Below are 22,386 nucleotides of genomic sequence, written 5' to 3' on the forward strand. Positions count from 1 at the left end.
GGTCAGTAGAGGTTAACCACTAGATCGATGGGTCTCTTGGTCAGTAGATGAGAATCACTGGATCGATGGGTCTCTTGGTCAGTAGACCAATAGATGGATTAGTAGACATGTGTGGATCTGGACCAATAGATGGATTAGTAGACATATGTGGGTCTGGGCCAACAGATGGATTAGTAGACATATGTGGTTCTGGACCAATAGATGGATTAGTAGACATATGTGGTTCTGGACCAATAGATGGATTAGTAGACATATGTGGTTCTGGACCAATAGATGGATTAGTAGACATATGTGGTTCTGGACCAATAGATGGATTAGTAGACATATGTGGTTCTGGACCAATAGATGGATGGGTAGACATATGTGGTTCTGGACCAATAGATGGATTAGTAGACATATGTGGTTCTGGACCAATAGATGGATTAGTAGATTGATAGGCACTCGTGGTGGCATATGTCCTACTTCAAACCGTCAACATGTTACTGACTTTTACACTGCAATTGTTCAGAATAGCTGAACTTAACGGTACAAGTGATGTATGTAACTATGGCAACATCCACATTAAAACAGATACGCAAACGAAAAGACGTTGAAGAATACTGATGGACATGTCAGTGGGTGTACGTGCATCCGGGTAGTGGGTCTTTCAGCCGATATCAACTTATCAATATATACACATCTTTTAAGATGTTGATGAGCATTGAATCGTAGACTTTTAGAACGTTGATACCGCAGACCATCTTCCCGAGGCAAGGTAGTTAACTGACTATAAAAAGTCCAGCTTCTACCCTTGCCGACCTAGGCTGGAATAAGTCATATTTTGGCTGGGCCAACGAGTCTATGCATAGTCCAATCAAAATAGCGTAACATAATCTACATCCGGTTGGCGCAGATTTAGGTCGATTGTTGGATTTGCAGAGTATGTATACCGTCAACTCAGAGTCAACATATATTTTCCTAACCATTTCACGTTTTTAATCAAGGAGCTCACGTGATTTGATATACTTCGCAAAGTAAGACCCGTTTTATTACAATATAGAATTTGATTGTCGATCAGATCGTCTTCACTTGGCGACGACATTTTATTTGAAGCAAATGCAAGTGGTATGAGAGGAGGAATCTGATTGGTCGATAGGAGAGACATAGAAGGGACATAAGTCGTAATAGCCACTGGCGCCGCTACGATCGAGCCCCGAAACTCCAGCCTAGTTCGGCAAGGGTGGAAACCGGACCTTTACAGTCCGTAAACTCCCTTGACTCGGGAAGATGACCGCAGAGAGTCTGCAGCTTCCCTGTTGCTGCAAAGCTGCTGTTGATACAGGGAACGTAAGTCATGTTGCTCTCTATGTCGGTGATGTTAGAGCTGTTGCTGTAGATGACGATGATGTAAACTGTTACTGTCGGCTATGTTAGTCCTTTTCATGTAGATGAGGATTTGTAGTTATTGTCGCAGTGGAATGAGTGTGTTAAAATTTAACGTCGCATCGGCTTAATTTCAGCCAAATAGCGATGTCGCAGTAGAGGTTGGTGATGTTGGTATCTTTTCTTTTGATGCCGGTTGTGTAACTCTTGTTGTAGGTGCCGGTGATATATATACGTGTGTGTGTGTGTGTGTGTGTGTGTGTGTGTGCGTGCGTGCGTGCGTGCGTGCGTGCGTGCGTGCGTGCGTGCGTGCGTGCGTGCGTGCGTGTGTGTGTGTGTGTGTGTGTGTGTGTGTGTGTGTGTGTGTGTGTGTGTGTTGCATTTGATGCCGGAGATGAAGGTGTTGCTGCTGTGGGCGGTGATGTAGGTGATGTTGCTGTTGATGATGATGATGTAAATGTTGTTGCTGTTGATATCGGGGTTGTAGGTGTTGTTGCTGTTGATATCGGGGTTGTAGGTGTTGTTGCTGTGATGTAGATGTTGTAGCTGTTGATGCTGTGCTGTTGCTATCGTTGTCGGTGATGTAGGCGGTCTTGCTGTTGTTGCGGTGGTGTAGGCGCTGATGTAAGTACGTTACAGTGAAGTGGAAGCTGCAGTGCTGAGATAAGAGTGTCCAATGTCAATACTGTTCAACAGGTGGCCAACGCCGATCAGTGCATGTCGAAATACTTCTGTGTATTGAGAGTCGTTACACACATATCACTCACCGACATCCGCTAGTGTGTAATACGGCAACGCCTTATCGGAATGTTTTATGCCTATGGTGAACCGTGGACTGGCCTGTTTGCCATAGAACAACTTATCAGTGTCATAGGCCCCAGGGCCCGGGTTTTGTTGCTTGTAGCTGGGAAGGTAGTTCCGACCCTTCATGGTAACAACAGGTGCGCGTTTTGTCATGGGGGTTGGGGCTCCATACGCAGCTGGCCCGGGGGTCTTAGACCAGTCGTATGAGAATCCAAACTGGTCCCTACCCCTGAGTGCTACTGCCCGACTCCCTCGGTACCTGGTGACGTCCGAGCCGAGGGTGGATGGGATGTTGTATGTCGTGGGGCCGGGGTTGGCCCCGTCAAAGTTGGGGAAGGAGCGCCGACCAAAGCTGTAGCAGGGGGCGCGCTTGTTGCGCGGGGAGCCCAGACTATCTGTTCGGTAGATCGGTCCCGGAGATATGTTCGCAACTGGTCCTAGAGGGAAATATTTCGTTGTTGTAAGACGTTAAACTATTTCCATATAATATTTATCGCATATTATATTATTATATCATATTGCAAGGAAGAGAATTGGAATTTCAATTTTATCCTTTAACAATTACATGTTAACATGACCGCTTCCATGGTTTAGTGGGAGGGCGTCCGCCGGAGAGTGGAAGGTCCGGGGTTCGATCCCCGGCCGGGTCATACCTAAAGACGTTAAAAGTTGGTACTTGTTGTTACCCTGTCTGGTGCTCGACATAAAGGGGCTAAAACAAGAACTGGTCGGCTCGGAGTCAGTATACTGTGTCTGAGTGGGGTATTCATGTTAAACTGCGGCATGGTATCTCAGTGTGCTAGCACAATAAATCGGTATCATTCCGGACTAGAACAAGCAGCCACACACACACGCGCATGCATGCACGTCGCTATATACGTGCAATAATCTTGGACGCGACGTTAAACCCAATATCTTTTCACCTCCCAGGTTAACAAATGCATTAGAGGATGTTTATAGTTCTCAGTAAAAGTTATACGAATAAATTATTGGAAGGGCTTGGTGGTTGTCTTGGAAACAACAAAGCTGTCGATACAGTTATGAAGGCCAGGTTCCGTCTATAGAGAGATGTAGAGGCGTACTCACTAGGACTGGGTCTCCCGGCCATGGTGACGCCCTTCTCCCTCTCCCGGCCATACTTCGTCACCCTGCTGTCGACATTGTACGCCGGACCAGGGCTGTCGTCCTTGAACTCTGGGGACAGACATCAGCGTCGTAGAGATATGATACTTGGTGATCAAAGTTGCAGTTACACACAACTTTCATCAACAACCACGTCGTTATGGTTCTATATTATCTATGGCTTTGCTATCCCTATTGCGAACACCTGGTGTCGTCACTGATTTTCAGTGACCTATTTAGCAATATTTTCCTATACGGCCAATGGAATCTGTATCAGCAGATAACCGAAACTGGTTATTCCCTGACGTTGGCGATTCATATTTATCGTAACGTTTACGTTTAATTAATATCAGCTATCTGGTTGGATTTTACTGGCGCATCTGCAGAATTTCTGTCATCAGCACCCTGCATTCAGCCTCTCACATTGGCAACGCCGGAACACTTCTGTTTTCGCAGCCGAAGCTACAGATCGTCATCTTCCTCATATCTCGCGCTAATCCGACAGCTACAGCTATATTTGAATCTCACCACAGCCATAATTCAATATCAACGCTACCTCAATCAAGACCCGTGAAGATCCAGGGTAGAATAGGTCTTCAGCAACCCATGTTTGTCGTACGAGGCGACTAACGGCATCGGATGACTTGATTGAAGCTTGTCATCGTATCGCGTGGATCGATGCTCATGATGTCAGTCATTGGATTGTCTGGTCCTGACTTGATTATTTACAGAACGCCGTCATAAAGCCGGAATTGTGCTGAGTGCGGCGTTTAACAACAAATTTAATCCAAACACACAGCCGCCGCTATGTTCATCAAAATCAAAACGGCGTACCACCGCCACAATAAAAATCGCACTCCGCCACCACAATTTAAACCGCGCACCACCATTAAAATCCAAACGCATCACCACCACAATCCCGTACCACTAAAATCCAAACACAACCACCACAATTTACACCGCAAAGCACCACCAGCACAATCCCGTACCACCAAACACCACCACCACAATTTACACTGCAAAGCACCACCAGCACAATCCACATTACTCACCACCACAATTTACACCGCAAAGCACCACCAGCAAATATCCTGTACCACCAAACACCAACACCACAATTGAAACCGTAAAGTACCACCAGCAAATATCCTGTACCACCAAACACCAACACCACAATTGAAACCGTAAAGTACCACCAGCAAATATCCTGTACCACCAAACACCAACACCACAATTGAAACCGTAAAGCACCACCAGCAAATATCCTGTACCACCAAACACCAACACCACAATTGAAACCGCAAAGCACCACCAGCAAATATCCTGTACCACCAAACACCAACACCACAATTGAAACCGTAAAGTACCACCAGCAAATATCCTGTACCACCAAACACCACCACTACAATTTACACCGCAAAGCACCACCAGCAAATATCCTGTACCACCAAACACCACCACCACAATTTACACCGCAAAGCACCACCAGCAAATATCCTGTACCACCAAACACCACCACCACAATTTACACCGCAAAGCACCACCAGCAAATATCCTGTACCACCAAACACCACCACCACAATTTACACCGCAAAGCACCACCAGCAAATATCCTGTACCACCAAACACCACCACTACAATTTACCCCGCAAAGCACACCCAGCACAATCCTGTACCACCAAACACCACCACTACAATTGAAACCGAAAAGCACAATCCACATTCCTCACCACCATCACGAACCAAGCCAAGCTTTACCGCCTGATGGTACGAAGGAGGCTCTGGGTGTACAGCTGAAATACTCACGGAGATATCTGGATCCAAAGCTGTAGGCAGGTGCCCGTCTCATGCGTGGGTCATGTCGTTCTATCCCCAGGGTAGAGGGGAGGGAGTACGCCGTCTCTGCCATCACACCTGCAACAATTGGGTAGAGACATCCATACACCTGTATGCAACATGTTCAATCGGAAACCCCAGCATGTGGCCCTGTACTTTGAGTGGCACCATTCGCTGTGCGGAGTTGCGTCCCTTAGATGCGCCACGCTCTTATAATGGTGGGTTCGAATCGAAGATTCGCCCTTATTTGATCACTGCCTTATCAGCACCATACCAATGCCACGTTAGTCGATAGTCGGCTACGACAGTTGGGTACATGCTGGTGGACTGACGCGTGAGGTGAGGTGAGGTGAGGTGAGGTGAGGTGAGGTGAGGTCAGGTCAGGTGGGGTGAGTTGAGTTGAGTTGAGGTGTGGTGAGGTTGTGGGGGTGGGGTGGGGTGAGGTGAGGTGAGGTGAGGTGAGGTGAGGTGAGTAGGGGTGAGGTGAGATGGGGTTTAACGTCGCCTTCAAGATTATTGCACTTATATAGCGACGTGCATGCACGCGCGTGTGTGTGTGTGGCTACTTGTACAATGACACGTACATACTGATACAATGACATGTACATACTGGTACAATGACATGTACATACTGGTACAATGACGTGTACATACTGGTACAATGACGTGTACGTACTGTCCCAATGACGCGTACATACTGGTACAATGACGCGTACATACTGGTACAATGACGCGTACATACTGATACAATGGCGCGTACAATGACGTGTACGTACTGGTACAATGACGTGTACATACTGGTACAATGACATGTACATACTGGTACAATGACGTGTACATACTGGTACAATGACGCGTACATACTGGTACAATGACGTGTATATTCTGGTACAATGACGTGTACATACTGGTACAATGACGTGTACATACTGGTACAATGACGCGTACATACTGGTACAATGACGTGTACATACTGGTACAATGACACGTACATACTGATACAATGACATGTACATACTGGTACAATGACGCGTTAATACTGGTACAATGACGTGTACATACTGGTACAATGACGTGTACATATTGGTACAATGACTCGTACATACTGGTACAATGACGTGTACATACTGGTACAATGACGTGTACATACTGGTACAATGACATGTACATACTGGTACAATGACGCGTACATACTGGTACAATGACGTGTACATACTGGTACAATGACGTGTACATATTGGTACAATGACGCGTACATACTGGTACAATGACGTGTACATACTTGTACAATGACGTGTACGTACTGTCCCAATGACGCGTACATACTGGTACAATGACGCGTACATACTGGTACAATGACGCGTACATACTGATACAATGGCGCGTACAATGACGTGTACATACTGGTACAATGACGTGTACATACTGGTACAATGACATGTACATACTGGTACAATGACGTGTACATACTGGTACAATGACGCGTACATACTGGTACAATGACGCGTACATACTGGTACAATGACATGTACATACTGGTACAATGACGTGTACATACTTGTACAATGACGTGTACATACTGGTACAATGACGTGTACATACTTGTACAATGACGTGTACATACTGGTACAATGACGTGTACATACTGGTACAATGACGTGTACATACTTGTACAATGACGCGTACATACTGGTACAATGACGCGTACATACTGGTACAATGACGTGTACATACTGGTACAATGACGTGTACATACTGGTACAATGACGCGTACATACTGGTACAATGACGTGTACATACTGGTACAATGACGTGTACATACTGTCACAATGACGCGTACATACTGGTACAATGACGCGGACATACTGGCACAATAACGTGTACATACTGGTACAATGACGTGTACATACTGGTACAATGACGTGTACATACTGGTACAATGACGTGTACATACTGGTACAATGACGTGTACGTACTGTCCCAATGACGTGTACATACTGTCACAATGACGCGTACATACTTGTACAATGACATGTATATACTGGTACAATGACGCGTACATACTTGTACAATGACGTGTATATACTGGTACAATGACGCGTACAATGACACGTACATACAGGTACAATGACGTGTACATACTGTCACAATGACACGTACATACTTGTACAATGACATGTATATACTGGTACGATGACGCGTACATTCTTGTACAATGACGTGTATATACTGGTACAATGACACGTACATACTGGTACAATGACGTGTACGTACTGGTACAATGACGCGTACATACTTGTACAATGACGTGTATATACTAGTACAATGACGCGTACATACTGGTACAATGACGTGTACATACTGATACAATGACATGTACATACTGGTACAATGACGCGTACATACTGGTACAATGACGTGTACATACTGGTACAATGACGTGTACATACTGGTACAATGACGTGTACATACTGGTAAAATAACAATTATTTATTATATATAACATAAGAAATTGAACGTTTGAAGTAATATACACATACATTGCATACATGAGTTGATATAACAGGTAGCGAGGTACCTCAGTAAAACATTTACCAATGTATTCCTGTCGGTACAATCGTGAATGTCAAGTATCTGTGAAGACGACGAAAAACACACTGTGACATATAAGATCTGTCCAACCTGACTGGCAGCCTGCCTTGAGATTATATAAAACACTCTTAAAGAACTCGGGATAATCGATGAAGGCCTTCATTGCCTCTCCCGAAAGGAGTTCAGGGTTTATAGAACACTATAGCAGAGGGGAGTACTATAGAATACTATTGGACATTCTCGCGATCTCCCATTCTCGCTATCTCGACCTTTGGAAACGAGCTAAATATGCCAAAAGTGCGTGAATGCGAGATCGCGAGAACACGAGATTTTGGCGAGATCGCGAGAACACGAGATTTTGGCGAGATCGCGAGAACACGAGATTTTGGCGAGATCGCGAGAATGTCCCTTACAGTATTCCATAGAGTACCGCTGCCAACATGTGTGGGAATGGACTGCTGGGGCCGGGAAACTGTTGAGTTGAAAGACGGCAGGAAATAAATCAACGAGTGAGTGAAGTGAGCAATAGAGCGAGTGAGTGAAGTACTGGGTGAATGTGTGAGTGTGTGAACAGGTTTCAATGTTATCCTAGCAATTGTTAGTCGTACTGGTATACAACGGGAATATACTGGTACATGAACGGGTACTCACTGGCAGGCTATGTGGTACATACATATCCCTTGACGGGTACATTTTGTACATTTTTGTTAACACTGGTAGACTAACGGGTACATACTGGTTTTCTAAGGGCACAAACAAATACATTAAAGGGTACATACTGTAACTAACGGGTACATAAACACCGGTACATGCTGGTATAGTGACAGGCACACACTTATACAGGGGCGGTCGGGTAGCCTAGTGGTTAAAGCGTTCGCTCGTCACGCCGAAGACCCGGGTTCGATTCCCGACATGGGTACAATGTGTGAAGCCCATTTCTGGTGTCCCCCGCCGTGATATTGCTGGAATATTGCTAAAAGCGGCGTAAAACCATACTCGCTCACTCACTCACTCACTCACACTTATACACTGAAGGACAGACACTAGAATGGGGGCTGGAGTGTGGCGGGTGGGGGGGTTGTGGGGTTGTCGGGTTGTGTATTGGTTCATTAAATGTACATCATGGTACACTAACAGTATAGTGTACAACATTATATACTGATTCAAATACCGGGTACATTCTGATTACATCTCTGAATGTCCCGTGAAGATTCGGGGGTAGAATAGGTCTTCACCTACCCATGCTTGTCGTAAGAGGCGACTAACGGGATCGGGCGGTCAGGCTTGCTGACTTGGCAGATGCATGTCATTATATCTCAGTTGCGCGGATCGATGCTCATGACATCAATCACTGGATTGTCCAGACTCGATTATTGACAGACAGTCTTCATTTCGCTGGAATATTGAGTGCGGCGTTAAACAAAAAACAAACACACACACACACACACACACACACACACACACACACACACACACACACACACACACACACACAAGCAAACAAACAAACAAACAACATCTCTGTATATTGATATTATCTACAGCACCTCGCCTGGTTCGTCACAGTGGCGGCATTTACCCAGGATCTCGCCACTTACTCCATAAATCACTCTCCCTTCGTCTCGCCGCTTACAAGACAAATCCCTCCACCTGGGGCAACAATCACGACTGGATCATTCCCAGAGGATTACCAGGAATTAACTGAGCTGTATTTGTGTTGTTTCCCACCGAAGTTTGGATATACAGCGGGTTCGCTCAGAACAAGTCCCCATACACCCCCCCCCCCCCCCCCCCCCCTCTCCCCTCACCTCCCCTCCCCTCCCCCACGTTCCACGAGCAGCACCAGTCGGCGGCCTGTCCCCCCCCCACCAATGCCGGGAGATTCAGAGGTAACACTACAGCGGGGTAATACACGGCCATATATTTAGTGCTATGGATTGTCAAATACTGAGACGTATCAACGAGTGGGAAACTCAGTTTTTATCTGTATTGGAACAAGGATTGACAAAGTATAGGTTAGCGATCCCCTAAGTCGCCCCTGCACTGTGAAGTAGCCGCGTTATCACCCAGATCAGCATGCACTGCACGGCATTGACATAAAACGCTGCTTCTACAGCTGGTTAATGTGAAATAATGTTGACTTGACAAAAAGTGTATCTGTCGACACGATAACAGAATCGAGATTAAGGTGTACAGCTGAAAAAAACCTTCTAGTTGGGTGTTATACTTATTTGGGGGATCTGTGGGCGCTTCTATGTACAGTTCTTTACATCTACGGCGGACCGTTCTGTTCAAAGACCACTCGCATTTTTCGCATTTAATTCGCGCTCGCGTTAATTTTAGGATTTACAGTATCTGCGACTGATCGTTCTGTTCACGATCTGAAGACCTTTCTTACATCTACGTTAGACCGTTCTCTCCATGATCTGAAGACCTTACTATACATCTAGGCTAGACTGTTTTGTTGATGACCTGAAGACCTTACTTTACATCTACGTTAGACCGTTCTCTTCACGATCTGAAAACCTTACTTTACATAAACGTTAGACCGTTCTGTTGATGATCTGAAGACCTTACTATACATCTACGTTAGACCGTTCTCTTCACGATCTGAAGACCTTACTATACATCTACGTTAGACCGTTCTGTTGATGATCTGAAGACCTTACTATACATCTACGTTAGGGGGAGCGGTGGTTGAGGTGGAGGGCTGAAGGTGTGGATCTTACCCACTCAGGATCCTGGACATTTGTGTCTGCCTCTTCCCCGACCCCGACACCATCCACCTGTACGGCAAATAACATCCGCCGTAGATGGGTATACAACACCGTTGTCCTTGCCAACCTTGGTCACGGTTGGGTGGGGCTAGATCGATACTGCGAGTAGAGCGAGGACATCCCACACAGTGGAGGGGCAGGTCAAAGTGTTGGTACACAGTCTGTGGGGATGCCAGCATTGTCCTGAGTATTGAACTGTTGTTCCAGGCCACAGATCCGAGGCGGTTTAACGCTGCTTCATCAGGAAACGTAGACACCCCATTTCCCATCTACAACTGTAACTACTTTACAGTGTCAACGTTGTTCCGCTTCAACACCAAACACCTCCATGTGATCAGATGATCCAGATGAAGACCATTGTGAACAGGACGACATCGGCGAAAACGAGTGGGCGGATGTTTCTGCTTACTCAGCACTTTGAACGGCCTACAACGTGCACGTTTACTCTAAGGCAAGCAGTGATCGATAGTGTATCTTCCTTGGTGGTCAGCTAGCCAAGACCTATCAATACTTAATAATCGGTGTGACCACATCAATATCTCAGTTGTCTCTAATGGGGATTAGGCGCTAGCCATTTGAGCTCCAAGTTTGATCAGATAGGTAATGCAGCAATATATTTGTCGGAGAATAAAGACATTATTATGCTTATAAACCTTATGATTGCAGAGACAATGGCTCAGCTTCACACTCTGTACATGCCGCAGCGTCGAGATTATACTGGACGTTGATGCCTTGGAGCTTATCCTGGAGCGTGATTGTCCCAACTATTGATTTACAGAAGGCCTGATTCTACCTACTATTGATCTACAGAAGGGTTGATTCTCTTCACTACTGATCTACATAAGGCCTCCTTCTCCACACTACTGATCTACAGAAGACCTGATTCTCCCTACTATCAATATACAGAAGGCATCCTTCTCCATACAATCGATCTACAGAAGGCCTGATCCTCCCTACTATTGATCTACAGAAGGCATCCTTCTCCATACTATTGATCTACAGAAGGCCTGATTCTCCCTACTATCAATATACAGAAGGCATCCTTCTCTCAACTATTGATCTACAGAAGGCCTGATTCTCCCTACTATTGATACACAGAAGGCCTGATTCTCCCTACTATCAATATACAGAAGGCATCCTTCTCTCAACTATTGATCTACAGAAGGCCTGATTCTCCCTACTATCAATATACAGAAGGCCTGATTCTCCCTACTATTGATACACAGAAGGATTGATCCTCCCTACTACTGATCTACAGAAGGCCTGATTCTCCCTACTATCAATATACAGAAGGCATCCTCCTCTCAAATATTGATCTACAGAAGGCCTGATTCTCCCTACTATCAATATACAGAAGGCCTGATTCTCCCTACTATTGATACACAGAAGGATTGATCCTCCCTACTATTGATCTACAGAAGGCCTGATTCTCCCTTCTCCACACTATTTATCTATACAAGGCCTGATTCTCCCTACTACTGATATACAGAAGGCCTGATTCTCCCATCTACTGATATCCACAAGACCTGATTCCCCCATCTATTGATCTATACAAGGCCTGATTCTCCCATCTATTGATCTATACAAGGCCTGATTCTCCCATCTATTGATATCCACAAGACCTGATTCCCCCATCTATTGATATCCACAAGACCTGATTCCCCCATCTATTGATCTATACAAGGCCTGATTCTCCCATCTATTGATATCCACAAGACCTGATTCCCCCATCTATTGATATCCACAAGACCTGATTCCCCCATCTATTGATATCCACAAAGGCTGATTCCCCCATCTATTGATATCCACAAGACCTGATTCCCCCATCTATTGATCTATACAAGACCTGATTCCCCCATCTATTGATATCCACAAGACCTGATTCTCCCTACTATTGATATCCACAAGACCTGATTCCCCCATTTATTGATATCCAATAGGCCTGATTCTCCCATCTATTGATATCCACAAGGCCTGATTCCCCCATCTATTGATATCCACAAGACCTGATTCCCCCATCTATTGATATCCACAAGACCTGATTCCCCCATCTATTGATATCCACAAGGCCTGATTCTCCCTTCTATTGATCTTCATACGGCCTTGATTACTATTATTTATTACTATTTAGATCTTACCATTCATCACCGTTATTCCTTTTTATTCAGGTGCAGTAAACCTGAACATTATTCTACTGTAGACCTTACCATTTAGCATATTTTACTGATCATAGACACTAAACCCGTGTGCAATAGACGACGCTATTCATCTACCGTAGACAGTAATATATGTTACGATCTACTATGGGATTTACTAGTCATCAGTAGTAATCCTTATTAATCAGTGAGTGAGTGAGTATAGCTTTACTCCGTTTTAGCAATATTCCAGAAATATGAGAAATGGACTTCACACTTTGTACTCATGTGGGGAATCGAACCCGGGTCTTCGGCGTGACGAGCAATGCGTTAACCCTTCGGCTACCCCCGCCCCCTTTACTTATCACACAGGTGACACATGTATGTAGACCTGACTATCTATGATTAGACTTATATTATATCACATAAATTACGATATAAAGATAAACCCATTATCTATGCAATGTTCAGGCATCGAAAGTTAAATCAATTTGTGGTAAATAATGTCTTGAGTCTGAGACTTCTGTTATTAAAATATTGAAAAATGTGTGGTTGAATGAAGACGCTTTGTACATCACAGACCAAACTACATGGCCACACAGTGTCCCCGGTGCCATCTGTCCACTACAGCCATCCCACTGGCCCAGCTTCATTTCAGAGCCGGTTCTGTCCCCAAAAGCGATCTTAACGCTACGAATATCGAGTTACCATAGTCTTTGCGCTGTTGGAAGAGAACCTGAACGAAATACACGAGCCAAAAGAACATATTTATATATATATATATAAATATATATATTCCAAAATATACACATTAAGAAAGAGTAACTTATTGATGTATTTGTTAGTGATTTTGTAAAAACCTTTCCATTGAGAATCAAAAGGAATTGAAGCATAGCCTACCTTGTCCTCTTGGCTGTGTCAGTGAGATGTGCTCTCTGTAATTACCTAGTAACAAGGGTACATGCGACCACTTTTAACAAATCGTGTGTTTACCTGCAACTCGTCGCTCTGTCTGTCGTGTGTGAGCGCCATTTGGGCTGTAATGGCGCGGGAGATGTTCACTCGGATAAGCAGTCGTAACGATTCTTTAAACATCAGAAGTGTCTAATTGAACACTTGTCGTGTGAAGCGCGTGCTGGCAACAATGACGGCGGGGGCTGGTGTATGTGGTACTGGGTGCGGAGGGCTGGTATCTTGTGTTGACTTAGTGTTTGTATATAGATCTATAACAGGCAGCTTGTACAAGGAGAACCCAGCTGTCTCATTCAACGCCAACACGCTGGGGACATGGCAACACTAGCAACATGCATACAGGCTTCTACAGTCAGTGTCTGGTTAGTGTATTATCTGCTGGGTATTACACGTCAAGAGGGAGAAATGAGTGAGTGAGTTGGGTTTAACGCCGCTTTTAACGGTATTCCAGTAATATTACGGCGTGTCAGCTTTATGTGGGAGGAAAGCCCGAAGTGATGCAGGTCCCAGACGTTTACCACTTCGGTGAAACACACGAGCACGGGTATGCTGCTGACAAACCTAGAAACATAATCGGGGCGAACCGGGATTCGAACCACCAATCATAGGTTTCTGGCGTGCCCAAGGGACGCAACTCTGCACAGCGAATCGCGGCGCCTTAGACGACTAGGCCACCCGGGCCCCCATGGAGAAATGAAGTGAGGTGGTAGGATATAGGATTTGTCATACAACTACATGACATGACAGATTAACTATAGTAATATGAAAGAATTGGTTGTACCTTAACCTTTGTTGAGGAGTATATACTAGTATACAGGAGATAACGATGACGAATGTGGATGACCCTCCATGACGTATACCAAATAGTCCTTATATGGGCAGCCGCATAGGAGTAGCTTGGTAACACCTGTGGCTTAGAGTAAGTGTGTGATATATAGTGACACAGGGATCTAATAGAGGAAGGGGGGGGGGGGGGGGGGGGGGGGGGTGGGCACGGGTGGCCCAGTCGTCTAAGGCGCCGCGATTCGCTGTGCAGAGTTGCGTCCCTTGGGCACGCCAGAAACCTATGATTGTTGGTTCGAATCCAGGTTCGCCCCGATTATGTTTCTAGGTTTGTCAGCAACGTGCTCGTGGGTTTCACCGAAGCGGTTAACGTCTGAGACTTGCAAGTTTTCCTCCGTAGCTGGCACGCCGTGATATAACTGGAATACTGTTAAAAGCGGCGTTAAACCCAACTCACTCACTCACTACAGAGGAAAGTATATGGATCTTATATCCACAGTAGGTGTAGCATATGGATCTTGTGCACAGGATTGTGGGAAGTATATATACTCCATATATATAGCTTTTGCACAGGATTGGGGGAAGTATATAGACTCCATATATGGATCACGTGCACAGGATTGTGGGAAGTATATATACTCCATATATGGATCTTGTGTGGCTGGTTGGTGAAGTATATGGTTCTTGTGTACATGGTTGGTGAAGTATATGGATCTTGTGTGGCTGGTTGGTGAAGTATATGGCTCTTGTGTACAGGGTTGGTGAAGTATATGGATCTTGTGTGGCTGGTTGGTGAAGTATATGGATCTTGTGAACAGGGTTGGTGAAGTATATGGATCTTGTGTACAGTGTTGGTGAAGTATATGGATCTTGTGTACAGGGTTGGTGAAGTATATGGATCTTGTGTGGCTGGTTGGTGAAGTATATGGCTCTTGTGTACAGGGTTGGTGAAGTATATGGATCTTGTGTGGCTGGTTGGTGAAGTATATGGATCTTGTGAACAGGGTTGGTGAAGTATATGGATCTTGTGTACAGTGTTGGTGAAGTATATGGATCTTGTGTACAGGGTTGGTGAAGTATATGGATCTTGTGTGAAGGGTTGGTGAAGTATATGGATCTTGTGTGCAGGGTTGGTGAAGTATATGGATCTTGTGAACAGGGTTGGTGAAGTATATGGATCTTGTGTACAGGGTTAGTGAAGTACATGGATCTTGTGAACAGGGTTGGTGAAGTATATGGCTCTTGTGTACAGGGTTGGTGAAGTATATGGATCTTGTGTACAGTGTTGGTGAAGTATATGGATCTTGTGTACAGGGTTGGTGAAGTATATGGCTCTTGTGTACAGGGTTGGTGAAGTATATGGATCTTGTGTACAGGGTTGGTGAAGTATATGGATCTTGTGTACAGGGTTGGTGAAGTATATGGATCTTGTGTGAAGGGTTAGTGAAGTACATGGATCTTGTGTACAGGGTTGATGAAGTATATGGATCTCGTGTACAGGGTTGGTGAAGTACATTGATCTTGTGTACAGGGTTGGTGAAGTATATGGATCTTGTGTACAGGGTTGGTGAAGTATATAGCTCTTGTGTACAGGGTTAGTGAAGTACATGGATCTTGTGTACAGGGTTGGTGAAGTATATGGATCTTGTGTACAGGGTTGGTGAAGTATATGGCTCTTGTGTACAGGGTTGGTGAAGTATATGGATCTTGTGTACAGTGTTGGTGAAGTATATGGACCGATTGAAAGACCTCTGTTTTATTTGTAATTACCAAATATTTGCTCGGATCATGACTACATTATGTAAAAATATATTGACAGAAAATAATTATTTTTAATAATAAAATATACATAAGGCCATTCCAAATTAAAATGATTACTAGATATAACAGTCTATTAAATAGGAAATGGGTTTCTATTTCAATTCGAAATCAAACAATCATATAATACAAGGCGATTCTTTAAAATAGGGTTGTTCTTAAACCTATTTATAAAATAGAGAGATTTGTGAAACTCGGCTTTGATCTATGCGTAAGCATCCGACCATATGACCATTCTGTCCCATAATGTGCTTGAAAAAACATCTAAAACAAGGTGTTTACTAAAATCCCATTTAAACCCATTTAAACCCATTTAAACCCCTTCCCCCGCACAGAATATCAATCAGTCGGCCCCCAGGTCCTTCTAAATACGATTCAACTTACTTTTGCTCGTGTCCCAGTGGCTAGCCCGAGTACAGAGTATCCCACACAGTATCCAATATGACACACTATCACAGTCGGAGACAGTGTCTATCTATTGTCACGCATAGTGTCCTATCTCCCCCTGCACCCGACAGTGTGTTCTGGTGTAATCGATGTGTCGCTGATCTGAGGCGACCCAGCACTCACTGACTTACTGATCGTCAAGTGAACGCTGGGCGGTGAAGTGTGAAGCCGGGGGCTGATCGATCTGACCCCAAGGGGTGGGGCGAGGAATTGTGAAGGGTAGATAAAGAAATGTTCTACGTGTGTTGGGCGTGTGTTCAGGGTAGATGTAGTAATGTGAGACGTGTGTCGGGATAGATGTAGTAATGTTGGGCGTGTGTTCAGGATAGATATAGTAATGTTGGGCGTGTGTTCAGGGTAGATGTAGTAATATGAGACGTGTGTCGGGATAGATGTAGTAATGTTTGGCGTGTGTTCAGGGTAGATGTAGTAATGTTTGGCGTGTGTTCAGGATAGATGTAGTAATGTTGGGCGTGTGTTCAGGATAGATGTAGTAATGTTGGGCGTGTGTTCAGGGTAGATGTAGTAATGTTGGACTTGTGTTCAGGGTAGATGTAGTAATGTTGGGCGTGTGTTCAGGGTAGATGTAGTAATGTTGGGCGTGTGTTCAGGGTAGATGTAGTAATGTTGGGCGTGTGTTCAGGGTAGATGTAGTAATGTTGGACTTGTGTTCAGGGTAGATGTAGTAATGTTGGGCGTGTGTTCAGGGTAGATGTAGTAATGTTGGGCGTGTGTTCAGGGTAGATGTAGTAATGTTGGGCGTGTGTTCAGGGTAGATGTAGTAATGTTGGACTTGTGTTCAGGGTAGATGTAGTAATGTTGGGCGTGTGTTCAGGGTAGATGTAGTAATGTTGGGCGTGTGTTCAGGGTAGATGTAGTAATGTTGGGCGTGTGTTCAGGGTAGATGTAGTAATGTTGGACTTGTGTCCAGGGTAGATGTAGTAATGTTGGACTTGTGTTCAGGGTAGATGTAGTAATGTTGGGCGTGTGTTCAGGGTAGATGTAGTAATGTTGGGCGTGTGTTCAGGGTAGATGTAGTAATGTTGGGCGTGTGTTCAGGGTAGATGTAGTAATGTTGGACTTGTGTTCAGGGTAGATGTAGTAATGTTGGACTTGTGTTCAGGATAGATGTAGTAATGTTGGGCGTGTGTTCAGGGTAGATGTAGTAATGTTGGGCGTGTGTTCAGGGTAGATGTAGTAATGTTGGACTTGTGTTCAGGGTAGATGTAGTAATGTTGGACTTGTGTTCAGGGTAGATGTAGTAATGTTGGACTTGTGTTCAGGGTAGATGTAGTAATGTTGGGCGTGTGTTCAGGGTAGATGTAGTAATGTTGGGCGTGTGTTCAGGGTAGATGTAGTAATGTTGGACTTGTGTTCAGGGTAGATGTAGTAATGTTGGACTTGTGTTCAGGGTAGATGTAGTAATGTTGGACTTGTGTTCAGGGTAGATGTAGTAATGTTGGACTTGTGTTCAGGGTAGATGTAGTGATGTTGGGCGTGTGTTCAGGGTAGATGTAGTAATGTGAGACGTGTGTCGGGATAGATGTAGTAATGTTGGGCGTGTGTTCAGGATAGATGTAGTAATGTTGGGCGTGTGTTCAGGGTAGATGTAGCAATGTTGGACTTGTGTTCAGGGTAGATGTAGTAATGTTGGACTTGTGTTCAGGGTAGATGTAGTAATGTTGGACGTGTGTCAGGGTAGATGTAGTAATGTTGGACGTGTGTCAGGGTAGATGTAGTAATGTTGGACGTGTGTCAGGGTAGATGTAGTAATGTTGGACTTGTGTTCAGGGTAGATGAAGTAATGTTTGGCGTGTGCTCAGGGTAGATGTAGTAATGTGAGACGTGTGTCAGGGTAGATGTAGTAATGTGAGACGTGTGTTCAGGGTAGATATAGTAATGTTGGGCGTGTGTTCAGGGTAGATATAGTAATGTTGGGCGTGTGTTCAGGGTAGATATAGTAATGTTGGGCGTGTGTTCAGGGTAGATGTTGTAATGTTGGGCGTGTGTTCAGGGTAGATATAGTAATGTTGGGCGTGTGTTCAGGGTAGATGTAGTAATGTTGTAAAGTTATGTCTGTCTGGGTAGATGTAGTGTAATGTGTGTCAGGATAGATGTGTAATATGTGTAAGGGTTGATGTAGTGGAATGTGTGTCAGGATAGATGTAGTGTAATGTGTGTCAGGGTAGATGTGTAATGTGTGTCAGGGTAGATGTGTAATGTGTTTCAGGGTAGATGTGTAATGTGTGTCAGGGTAGATGTAGTGTTATGTGTGTCAGGGTAGATGTGTAATATATGTGTCAGGGTAGATGTGTAATGTTTGTCAGGGTAGATGTGTAATGTGTGTCAGGGTAGATGTGTAATATTTGTCAGGGTAGATGTGTAATGTTTGTCAGGGTAGATGTGTAATGTGTGTCAGAGTAGATGTGTAATATGTGTCAGGGTAGATGTGTAATGTGTGTCTGGGTAGATGTGTAATGTGTGTCAGGGTAGATGTGTAATGTGTGTAAACTTTGTACCTACTTGTACACATAGGAAAAGTAGTATTAGGGGGTAACAGAAGGCAGTGTGATTACGTGCTCGGGTCGAGGAAAACATTGTGCAGACTATCCACAGACTAGACGGAATGGTGATTGATAAGTAAACCAATTGTAGGCTGGGCAAAATAGTGAAATGATTGAGACGCATCACCTGCAAGACACACATACCTTAAATTGTTATTGTTTCTTTCGTGTTGATAAAATGATGTTTGACTAGGCTAAAATGTTAAAATGGGAAGATGCGATAATACCACCATGTTGCTATGGTGAGAAGAGGCCAGATCTACACGTTGCTATGTCGATATGAGACAAGACCTACATGTTGCTATGTCGATATGAGACAAGACCTACATGTTGCTATGTCAATATGAGACAAGGCCGACATGCTGCTCTGTCGATATGAGACAGGACCTACATGTTGATATGTCGATATGAGACAAGACCTACATGTTGCTATGTCGATATGAGACAAGACCTACATGTTGCTATGTCGATATGAGACCAGATCTACATGTTGCTATGTCGATATGAGACAAGACCTACATGTTGCTATGTCGATATGAGACCAGATCTACATGTTGCTATGTCGATATGAGACCAGATCTACATGTTGTTATGTCGATACGAGACAAGACCTACATGTTGCTATGTCGATATGAGACAAGACCTACATGTTGCTATGTCGATATGAGACCAGATCTACATGTTGCTATGTCGATACGAGACAAGACCTACATGTTGCTATGTCGATATGAGACAAGACCTACATGTTGCTATGTCGATATGAGACAAGACCTACATGTTGCTATGTTGATATGAGACAAGACCTACATGTTGCTATGTCGATATGAGACAAGACCTTCATGTTGCTATGTCGATATGAGACCAGATCTACATGTTGCTATGTCGATACGAGACAAGGCATTCATGTTGCTATAGCGATATGAGACAAGACCTTCATGTTGCTATGTCGATATGAGACCAGATCTACATGTTGCTATGTCGATACGAGACAAGGCATTCATGTTGCTATGTCGATATGAGACAAAGCCTACATGTTGCTTTGTCGATATGAGACAAAGCCTACATGTTGCTATGGCGAGATGGGGAGATCACTCCACTATATAGGGGCATATCATATATTTCTAAACGTACTGTATTTTATATGTTTTGTCAATAGGCAGTACCTAGTCACTTTTATGCCTGCATAAATGTGCTGCCTGGTTGATCCTGAATGTGTATTTGGTTCAAATGCAGCCTGTAAGCATGTAAGTATGTAATTACTAGTAATCCACATCTTCATCAAATACTTCAACAACATGACAAGTGACATTTCCGGAGATATTGGTTTTTCGACAACAAGACACAAGTTTCTAGATTTGTTTCAAATTTCTCGCTTTCTAAGTGATTGAATAAAATAGATATCCATGGGTAATAATGCTAAACATAAATATATTAAAAAACAATATTTTAATGAAAATTGGCCTGAAGAAAAGATGCTGTCACCACAAGAGGCAAACACGTTTTAGTTTGTTTTCTTTCTTTGTCTTTCTTTTAGGGGTGGGGGTCGGGGTGAGTGGGTGTCCCTTTTTTCAAAACATCCACTGAACAAAAATACTGCGTGAGTAAAACCCGATGCTCATTTTTTTTTTCAAGCATCTCCCCCAAGAATATCAAGTGGTCGGTCTCTACATCTACCCATGTTTCAGAACTCGGAAACCGGAGAGGGAAGGTACTCCCCGTGTAATGTGTCTTGTCAACGATTGGTACAACTTGTGGGAAAGGTAAAATGCAAACGATTGTCTTTTCCGTTATGTTGAAACCTATATCGGTGCTATGACTTACCATCTCGCGGTGTCGACGTCACAGACGACATTGTTGTTGCAGATGTTGCTCGCCCGATGTTGGCGTGTTAACCGTTATGCCGATATATTCCCTGTCAAACGTTGCCTAGCAGCATGAAAAGTGTATCCTGATTTAAAAGTCGCTCTCTTTGCTGTTAAACGGTGTGATGACACTTGTCTGTCGAGAGGCGCATGCACGACCCTTGTCATCAAACATCTGTCCTCGGTGTCCAGCGTATTCCTGCCTTGACCAACATCGTCACGCGTTTCTCTAGGTACGTGTAGAGGTTGCAATTTGCGCTCTCAATAGCAGCCAATATTGGATATAAAACTTATTGTCGCTGTCAGATTGCTTGTATTTAATCTCAGCGTGTCGCCCATTGACTGTAACAGGAACAATGCGAGGCACAACAACCATCTGAGTGACCGAACATTGCACCCAGTCAGGTTATACTGGCCTCCATAGAAAGCTGTTAACAAGATATGTGATACATGGTATTAATACACCTCATTTAAACACTCTCACTGCAAGCACTTGGGGTTTATTATCCTACTCACTAATTTGTGGTGGAATAAGGGGCGTTGCAAGGACACATTGACATTTATGACGCTCTTAACGGGGGAATATATGCTACATGGTGTTAGTTGGGGAGTTGTTGCGGGGGTTTGGATGGTGGGTGTGGGTATGTACGAGTGGTATAGGGAAGTCTGGTGCTCGTCAGTTGGTACGGGGAGACACAGGGAGGTCTGGTGTTAGTCAGTGGGTACGGGGAGACACAGGGAAGTCTGGTGATCGTCAGTGGGTACGGGGAGACACAGGGGAGTCTGGTGCTCGTCAGTGGGTACGGGGAGACACAGGGAGGTCTGGTGCTCGTCAGTGGGTACGGGGAGACACAGGGAGATCTGGTGCTCGTCAATGGATACGGGGAGACACAGGGAGGTCTGGTGCTCGTCAGTTGGTACGGGGAGACACAGGGAGGTCTGGTGTTAGTCAGTGGGTACGGGGAGACACAGGGAAGTCTGGTGATCGTCAGTGGGTACGGGGAGACACAGGGGAGTCTGGTGCTCGTCAGTGGGTACGGGGAGACACAGGGAGGTCTGGTGCTCGTCAGTGGGTACGGGGAGACACAGGGAAGTCTGGTGCTCGTCAGTGGGTACGGGGAGACACAGGGAGATCTGGTGCTCGTCAATGGATACGGGGAGACACAGGGAGGTCTGGTGCTCGTCAGTGGGTACGGGGAGACACAGGGGAGTCTGGTGCTCGTCAGTGGGTACGGGGAGACACAGGGAGGTCTGGTGCTCGTCAGTTGGTACGGGGAGACACAGGGAGGTCTGGTGCTCGTCAGTGGGTACG

General features: G+C 44.7%; 1 protein-coding gene across 4 annotated transcripts; it reads right to left on the bottom strand.

Moving 5' to 3' along the window:
* Nucleotides 1-1,152: 1,152 nt before the first annotated feature.
* LOC124115681 (outer dense fiber protein 3-like) lies at nucleotides 1,153-21,432 on the bottom strand. 4 transcript variants are annotated; one of them, XM_046476756.2, is made up of 4 exons: nucleotides 21,034-21,432; nucleotides 5,095-5,202; nucleotides 3,253-3,360; nucleotides 1,153-2,603 (listed from the first exon to the last, which is right to left on the bottom strand). In XM_046476756.2, the coding sequence occupies exons 1-4, from the start codon at nucleotides 21,062-21,064 to the stop codon at nucleotides 2,122-2,124; spliced, it is 729 nt and encodes a 242-aa protein (XP_046332712.1). In that variant the 5' UTR covers nucleotides 21,065-21,432; the 3' UTR covers nucleotides 1,153-2,121. The 4 variants fall into 4 exon arrangements, with proteins under 4 accessions (XP_046332712.1, XP_046332713.1, XP_048239486.1 ...); XM_046476757.2 differs by lacking the exon at nucleotides 21,034-21,432 and adding an exon at nucleotides 16,586-16,749; XM_048383529.1 differs by lacking the exon at nucleotides 21,034-21,432 and adding an exon at nucleotides 13,622-13,809.
* Between the last annotated feature and the right edge of the window lie 954 nt (nucleotides 21,433-22,386).

The sequence above is a fragment of the Haliotis rufescens genome, unplaced genomic scaffold, assembly GCF_023055435.1.
Source record: "Haliotis rufescens isolate VD_foot unplaced genomic scaffold, xgHalRufe1.0.p SCAF_49, whole genome shotgun sequence".
In the NCBI taxonomy this organism is placed as follows: domain Eukaryota; kingdom Metazoa; phylum Mollusca; class Gastropoda; order Lepetellida; family Haliotidae; genus Haliotis; species Haliotis rufescens.